Source organism: Lithobates pipiens, unplaced genomic scaffold, assembly GCF_037356315.1.
Source record: "Lithobates pipiens isolate NorthernLeopardFrog02 unplaced genomic scaffold, aLitPip1_a1.2 Scaffold_19, whole genome shotgun sequence".
Lineage (NCBI taxonomy): Eukaryota > Metazoa > Chordata > Amphibia > Anura > Ranidae > Lithobates > Lithobates pipiens.
The window spans coordinates 47,473,538-47,482,670 of NW_027507764.1; the positions used below are offsets into that span (position 1 = coordinate 47,473,538).

At 40.4% G+C, this 9,133-nt stretch overlaps 1 protein-coding gene across 1 annotated transcript in view; it reads right to left on the reverse strand.

Moving 5' to 3' along the window:
- LOC143995943 (scinderin-like) overlaps positions 1-8,871 on the reverse strand; it is a 91,150-nt gene extending 82,279 nt beyond the window's left edge. The window contains exons 1-3 of the mRNA XM_077490714.1: positions 8,585-8,871; positions 4,915-5,069; positions 3,246-3,407 (exon numbers count right to left, since the gene is read on the reverse strand). Coding sequence (XP_077346840.1) covers positions 3,246-3,407; positions 4,915-5,069; positions 8,585-8,777 — 510 coding nt within the window. The 5' untranslated portion in view covers positions 8,778-8,871. The remainder of the gene's footprint in view (positions 1-3,245; positions 3,408-4,914; positions 5,070-8,584) is intronic.
- Positions 8,872-9,133: the final 262 nt, after the last annotated feature.

Below are 9,133 nucleotides of genomic sequence, written 5' to 3' on the forward strand. Positions count from 1 at the left end.
GGCATGTAATTACAATTCTTGATATAATATTTCACAGTAGGGCCCGTTCTTGTGCCCACTGAGAGTAACTGTGAGGACTCATAGTGTTGTGGCACCAGCACCACAACCACCAAAGGCCCAATTTTTCTACTACTGTTCAACAATGGCATGTAATTACAATTCTTGATATAATCGTTCACAGCAGGGCGCTCCAGCGCCCACCAAGAGTCACTTTCAGGGCTTACAATGTTGTGGCAACACCAACACCTTGTTCCGCCATTTCTGCAGAGCATATAGAGCAGGCCCCTACTTTCAAACATCCAACTTACAAACGTCTCCTACTTGCAAACGGAAGGAGACAACAGGAAGTGAGATGAAAAAAGACGGACGGCAAAACAAATTATACAGGGGTAATAATCCTTCCCTATGTTTTCCAAAAAGCTTAAAAATAGATTTTTTGACTGGAGCTACACTTTAAAAATGTACCAGTTCAAAATTACAAACAGATTCTACTTAACACAACAAACCTACACAGTCCCTGTCTTGTTTGCACCGCCTGTATACTGCTGTTCTGAGTATATAGGGCCTGGGGGCCCCACGTCTTTCCTTTTTTTAATATGGGTACGGTATTCCCCTTAATATCCGTACAAGACCCAAAGGGGCTGGTAATGGGCAGGGGTGGCTACCCATGCCATTTTTCTCAATGATTTTCATCCATATTGCCGGAACCAGATATTACATTAAAAATGCAAGCAGTTTTAAATGACTTTTTTTCCGTTAAATGTAATTTTTTGCAGGGACTGTTCTAAACACGGGAAACATGTGGCACTTCATAGGCATACTATAGACACCCCCCAGGCACAATATTTAAAGAAATATTTCACTTTTTTTCTCACTTTAATCGTCATTAAAATCAGTGGTCCCGCCAAAACGGCCATTTTTAAAACATTTAGGCATTGACCCATGTCCCCTGGGGCAGGAGCCAGGTCCCCAAACCATTTTTAGGACAGTATCTTGCATATTAGCCATTAAAATTAGCACTTTTTATTTCAAACTTTCGAGTCCCATAGACGTCAATGGGGTTCTAAAGTTCGTACGAATTTGCGGTCCGTTCGAAAGTTCTGATGCAAACCGAACCAGGGGGTGTTCGGCTCATCCCTAGTTTTAACAAAGAAATATGTGTACAATGTAATTTCGGGATTGAAGCGTATAGTAGACCAATATAAAAGTAAAATATAGAGGCATCAGGTTAGTGACAGCTAAAAAAAAAACACGAAGGGTCAATAAAATTCTAAGTATGGACCATAAGGTCTTCCAGCTAACAAAACCCAATAAATCATCTTGCTCTAAATACATAATCCAATTTCTTGGTATCAGGGAAATCTGGGACATAATCCAAACACAGATGAATGAAACCTGTCCTAGCGTCCTGGTACCATGGTGACAGGGTAATTTCACAAACGTTTAACCCATTCCATCTTGGGCTGAAGGAAGCTTTTAGACCACCTTTTAATACAGAGAACACCTGAATTCTCTTTTAAGTCTCAGAGAACATCTGACAATATTTAAAATTTCTACAGCTCAAGGTACATTAGTGTGGCGGTCAATAGAAAGAATGCCCCTTACACTGGTGGTCACTGGAAAGATTGTCCCTTTTACATTGGTGGTCATTGGAAAGAATGTCCACCTTATATGGTGGTCATTGGAAAGAATACCACCCTTGCATTGGCAGTCATTGAGAAAAATGCCCCCTTACATTGGGGCAGTAATTTTGAAGAATGCCCCCTGTACATTTTCGATCATTTGGAAGAATGCCCCCCTTGCATTGGCAGTCATTCTGAAGAATGCCCCCTTACATTGGTGGTCATTTGGAAAAATGTCCCACATACATTGCGGTCATTTAGGAGAATGCCCCCCTTAGATTGGCAGTCATTGGCAAGAATGCCCCTCTTACATTGGCAGTCATTGGAAAGAATGCCCACCTTATATTGGAGGTCATTTGGATGAATGTCCCCCGTACATTGACAGTCATTTGGAAGAATGTCACCCTTATATTGGCAGTCATTGGGAAGAATGCCACCCTTACATTGACAGTCATTGGGAAGAATGTCCCCCGTACATTTGGCGGTCATTGGGAAGAATGCCCCTATTACATTGGTGATCATTCAGAAGAATTTCCCCTGTATATTTTGGCGGTCAATTGGAAGAATGTCCCCCTTGCATTGGCGGTCATTGGGAAGTATTCCTTGCTTACATTGGTGGTCATTTAGAAGAATGTCCCCTGCACATTGATGTCATTGGAAGAATGCCCCCGCACATTGGTGGTCATTTAGAAGAAAGCCCCTCATACATTGGCAGTCATTTGGAAGAATGCCCCTCTTACATTGGGGGTCATTGGTAAAAATATCCCCCTTACATTGACAGTCATTGGGAAGAATGCCACCTAACATGGTGGTCATTGGGAAGAATGCACCCTTACATGGTGGTCATTGGGAAGAAAGTTCCCCCTTACAAGGTTGGTTATTGGAAACAATCTCCCCCCTTACATGGTGGTCATTGGGAAGAATCCCCCCCTTACATGGTGATCATTTGGAAAAATGTCCCCCTGTACATTGGTAGTCATTTGGAAGAATGCCCCCTTACATAGTGGTCATTTGGAAGAATGTCCCCCTTACATGGTGGTCATTGGGAAGAATGCCACCCTTGCCTCGGTGGTCATTGGGAGCAATGTCAATGAGCTAAAAAATATCATTGTGTGAATTGTTACATTTTGGAGAGCAAGAAATTGCTCAGTGCTCACTGAATCCCTAGCAACCGATAGAGGAAACCTAGGGTTCCACAGGACCCTGCTTAAGAAAGTCTGTTTTAAACTGTACAGAGCACAAAAGGGAAGTACTGCAAAAAGAATGTTGGCGCAGAGGTTTGCATCAAATAGAGCAAACCATTCATGTGTCATTCACAACTCATTACTCTGGCGTAAGCAGGGAAATCCAGGGGTTACATTAGCAGACAGTTTCTAGTCGAGTCATACACAATTTCTTTTTAAAGCTACTATTCAAGCAGAAGGAAATTGTACTAAGGGCAACAAAAATACACTCTAGAATAGAAACGTTTTATCTGATGAAGTATTTATACTCTTATGGAATCGCTTTTTGGTGCCCAAAAGGTGGAGCTACACTTTAAAACAGAAATTGAAAACTTTGGAATGATATTGAAATGTGTCACCTATCTCCATTTTAATTATTTTGATATTTCTGTCTACTCACAGCTCCAACATCGATGATAAAGCAGTCCCCCGTATTAAAGCTGGACCAACTGAATGGCACCTCTGTAGCTCGGACCACCCTGCGACCTTTAACATGTAGAAGTCTCTTAGCGGAAAGATCATTGGTGACCACATGGGTGAATCCAGAGGCCACCCCACCTGCCTGAGAAAAAAAATAACATTAGGGTATTTTACTCAATTATTTTCACAGTCATGAAGAATCTTCCTGCCCATTGGGTTTTATAAGCCAAACTCCACTAATTAAAGAATTGCAAAGATAAGCCAACAGTTCCATATTCACTCTTCTTTCTACATTTATTGAGTAATTAGCTAAGTGACTGCATATAGAGCTATCTTCTCCCAAATCCAAACTTTCTTGACGCGTTTCAAACTTTCTTGACGTGTTTCACCACTCCTTGTGAGCAAGCCAACAGTGGTGAAACCCTTCAAGGATGTTTGAATTTGGGTAAAGCTCTTCTAAACTATCCAAAAAAAAAAAGGGGTTTCAGTAGTACAGTAGTATAGTATGAATAATGCCAAAACTATTTTCATGGTTAAAGCATCTATAAATTATTTTGCCATCTGTATCCCATGGAAGAGATTTCCGAAGATCTCTGAAGTGAGAGAAATCTTTTAGACAGTTGTCTCTGAAACAGATGTCCTAATTGGAAGATCATAGTAGAGCAATAAAAAGAGCTGAACAATAGAGAGGCATAGACGCATCAGGTATATTGTAGTTGTCGAAAAAAAAAAAACAGAAGAACTGATGGAGGAACAATGACATTATTCTATTTTGGAGACAGCTCAACATTTTGCATTTAAAATACTTCATCACCTAAAATATTCTGTGTTGTTGGAGGACTCTGTTTCTTTCCATCTATAATAAAGCGGTGCATTATGGATAAGGAAGCCCAGGGACAGATCTCTTCTCAAAGCAGGCCCTTCCTGACCATGTCAACAGAAGCCCACTCAGAGCAAAATGATAGGTTCTCCTAAAACTAATCAACAACTTGGTTTTACGCACCTTCACAACGCTACATAGCTCTTTTATACCACCTGCACATCTTTCTATTGCAGTTGCTGCAAAATACCCAGTGCTGGCGAGCATGTGACTTCCATTCCTCATACAGCACTTGGGTTTTGCTGCCAATCGCTAGGTCTGAAAACTGCCAGATGGCCTGAAATCCAAAACTGCCATCTGTACATATGATGGATGGTGCAATGGAATAAGGAGCAGCATAAAAGTGCTGTAAAGGTGAATATAATTGGGCTGGGTGGACTTTAATGAGCATCTTCTTACTTTGCCCTGAAATGGAATTGTAACAGGGCCTCTTTAAGAATAGACTGGAAAATATGAACATGTGAAAAGGAACCAAAATCTCCACCTGCTGGATGGATATAAAAATATGATACATTTGCATGTAGTATATACTTTTTTAAAATGATATTATATATATATATATATATATATATATATATATATATATATATATTATTTTTATTTTATTTTATTTTTTTGTAAATAATAAATAAATATTATATATAAATATATATATATATATATATATATATATATATATATATATATATATATATATATATATATATATATATATATATATATATATAGATAGATAATGGACTGGATTGTCTATTAATTTATGTCATACCTGATATTTTATTCCATTTTTAAAGTAGCCAAGAAAAGTGTTGCTTTCATAACCTTGAAGTTCCCGATACTGGACTGCATATCCACCAAGATGGTCATCCATCTGTACCGTAAAAATGGCTGCTGCTGTGCTCTCATCCTGGGAGCATTCACTTCCTAAATTACATAATATCAATATTTGGGTCATTTAATATAATAGATTGATCAATCAACCAATGTGATTACATTTTTTTTACCAATGACAGATTCTTGTTGCTCTAAGCTAGGGCTGTTACTGATAAAAAAAATGTGTGTTCGATTAATCTTTTTTTTTTTCGATTAATCGACTAATTTCGATTAATTATAACGCACATACGGATCCAACTACTTTTAGCTGTTCTCCTTGCATTGGAACTCTGCATTAGTCAGTGGTAAATGTGGTATACACTATATACAATCACCCGACACTAGTTAGTTTCTACAATCCATGACTTAACTTCACAGTTCACACAAATACATTTTAAATTCAAACTGTAGCACTGATGTAAGTCATTTTTTCTCCACAGTAGCGTGACAATCCCTCCACCTCCGGTCTAACTAATCACTCTCACCTTATGGCATGGACCCCTGTGCAAACAGGTGGTCATGCAAGCGGGTATCAAAAGGTTTAACACGGACCATAAACTTCTCTCACATCTCCTTAGATCTCAGCAAGAACGCCAGGTCATGGGTAGAAAGAAAAGATCTAAGTGCTCACCGCTTAAGTATAAGATTTAATTTTTGTGTTCAAACACAAACTACTCACATAAGGATGATAAAAACACAGCATGAAAAGCTGAAAATCGTCTTAGTTCCGTAGGGCAGCAGCGGGTGACGTCATGCGTAGCTCCTACCCCGTACGCATTACGTTCAATCAGAACTTCGACGTCACCAGTGTCCAGAGGAGTCCAGTGACGTCGATGTCCGTGATGTTACCGGATCTCCAACGGAACTCACTGAGGCCGGCGGAGAGGTGAGTACCGATCAAAAGAATTTTGATCGATCCAAAAAAATTAACGATTAATCAAGGAATTAATCTTTAATTTCCACAGCCCTACTCTAATCAAAAGAAAAATGACGGTAAGTATTGATACAATTTTCAGTTTTTGAGATAATTGCATGAAGCCTGGAGAAGAGATCTACGACATCCTGAATGCCTGCATCTTTAGTCATTTAGGGGATCACTCAAACTCCAAACTTTCTGGAAGAGCATCATTGTGTAGATATATTGTGCACATTGCAAACAGGGACCACAGCATGTGCATTAAGTGTATACACTTAATGGACAGGGGTAAAAATAAATGAACTGTAATTATTAATGCCCCACTAATGGCTGCATTTAGTAAAACTACTTTCATTCAGCTTGGGCACGCTGTAACCAATGAACTGCGGAGTCCCAGCTCTACTATACCACATTGATCATAGTGGGTCATTCACGGTACTCCTCCATTCACAGACCATCTTGTGTTCTATCCATAAAATGTGAGGCTATCTATGATTGGAGGAGGGGAGAGTGTGATGTTGATCAGCAACTCCTACAATCACAGAATGCCATGCATTCTATGAAAAGAGCGCAAGAAGTTTTGTGAATGGAGTAGCTGAGCTTATAACATCTGTGTCAGAAGAACAGCGGTTACAGTGGTGGCCTGGCTAAATGAGAAAAAGAGTTTTACTAAATGCAGCAGCCAGTAATGAGACACCCAACAATACATGTAATTTATTTTTACATGGCAAATACTTTTTTTACCCATCCATCAGCTTCAAAAATAAAAACAGAAAAAAAGAAGGAAAACTAAAAAGACCAGGCTCAACGGCCCATTTGGTCTTTTTCTGCCGTCACTCTTCTACGATATTATACCATCACTATTTAGTTTAGGAATGTCCAACTCAAAAGAAGCATTATAATAAATCTTTCAGACCTGTTTTGTTTAAAATACCACTTAATGCATTGATTTACCCGCTTAAAACAAGGCTGCCTTGGCTGTATCGTCACCTGCTGACTTGGCACCATCCACAGGCAGCTCATCTCTTCAATAAGACACAGAAGTAGAATCTAGCATGATTTTACTTCCACTAATTGCAGTACAGAGGATGTTTTCCAGTCTTTTGAAGTGTAATAAGACAATGATGTTCCTAAGCCCTGTCTCTGTGAATAACTAACATTGACTGATGGAACATGGAAGACATGGGGAGGGTCTAGCCGGGACTAACTAACTAGCACTAAACAGGAGGGAAGGACAGAGGAAGATGCCAAAATCACATTTGTAAAACAAGTTGTAGTAGCCCAGAACTGCCACTACGTATCAGCAAGCAACAGAAATATAATCTTATAAAGTTCAATACAAGACATAAAAAATACAGAAAAGTGGGGCAGAACAAGTCCCCTTGCACAGGGGGATGGCTATATGCTGTGGTTCCCTCCTGGCAATTTGGAACGCTATGTGTTCAGGGATAAATGCTCAGAAGGCAGAAGGCCTGCATACCGGGCATTTGTCCCTGAATGCATAAGGCCCTAGACATGGGTACCCAAGTTCAGCCCCATTCAGCCTTAGCCTGCCATAGGCTTTGACAGACTGTAGGCAGCATGGCTGGATGCTGCATGTGTGCCTCTTGGGTGCACCAAAACACCAGGAGGGATGTACAGCTGGTAGAAAGCCCTGTGTGCAAGGCACTTTAAAGATTTATTCTGCCGTTTTATTTTGAGTTTGAAATTCCTGAAATAAATAACAATGGCATAGAATTACAGAAGATGACAGAAAAAAGGGGCAAAATACTCTGTTGGGTCTGGACTAAGGAAGTTGCTCTTTGGCTGGTTGGTCCTGGTCCTGGACTAAGGAGGTTGCTCCATGGTTGGTTTGTCCTGAGTTAAGGAGGTTGCTCCTTGGTTGGTGCTGGACTAAGGAGGTTGCTCCATGGTTGGTTTGTCCTGGACTAAGGAGGTTGCCCCCTGGCTGGTTGGTCCTGACGTAAGGAGGTTGCTCCTTTTTTGGCAAGTCCGGGACCAAGGAGGTTGCTCCTTGGTTGGTTTGTCCTGCACTAGGGAGTTTACTCCTTGGTTGGTTAGTCCTGGACTAAGGAGTTTACTCCTTGGTTGGTTGGTCCTAGATCAAGGAGGTTGCTCCTCGGTTGGTTTATCCTGGACTAAGGAGGCTGCTCCTTGGTTGGTTGATCTACCAAAGCCCACAACAATTTAATTTCATATTGCCAAATCAAATCAACAAATCAACAAATCAAACTATATCAACTGTATCAACTACAAAACAACTTAAAATTATAAATGTTATAGTGTTTTTCAGTTAAACTTCTAAGAACAATACACAAATTCCATACAGAAAGAGCCCCTGGTGGGAATTGAATCCAGGAACCCAATGATGCACAAGGACCATACTAATCACTGAGACACAATGCATCTGAAACCAACTGGTAAACTAGCAGGTGACAGATTAATACGCACTGCCCAGTCCAAGAGTGAGCCCGGTCCAAAGTTCTCTCCCACATGGAGAGAGGTGTTGGGATAAGTGTCCCAAATTATGGATCCACAGCATAGGAGAAACAGGGCCACATGTGGCCCAAAAATAACACCAGTTTGCACGTAACAGTTGCCTTGACTGAACTTAGCAATGTCATCTATGCCAATTTTTTCTGAAACTTACCCAACCAGAAATGCAGATTGTAAAGTTTATACAGCGTCATGTCCACCGTATTTAGTATTATATAGGCATCACCCACAAAGAAGCTGCCATGGACAGGCTCTGGGACTTCAACCAATTCCATCTTCTCGATCCTCCAGATCTGACGTCCAGTTTTTTTGCCGGCCTTTTCAAATTCCTTGTGTTTCAGGCCCATGGTTGGATTATTTTACCAGACTGTCACCAAATGTGACCAGCTCAGCACCTGAGAAGTGTGTACAGCTGTGTTTATGAGTTGTAGGGATTTCTCCAACATGATGCACTGATATATTGAGAGATAACGGAGGTGTGTCATACTTTTATTACACCTGAAGCGTATCACTTCTTTTCATAATACTGAAAGTTGTAGCACATTCCTCCAAGGCAAAGACCCGTGCAAAGTACAACAAACTACACAAACACTCTATCTTCCTTGATCAATAAAACTGTCATCAGTATCAAGAAAGTCCCAGCTTTGACAGATTTGTCCCATGGCAATGACCTTGGCTTCTCATTTTGAACAGCCATAATGAC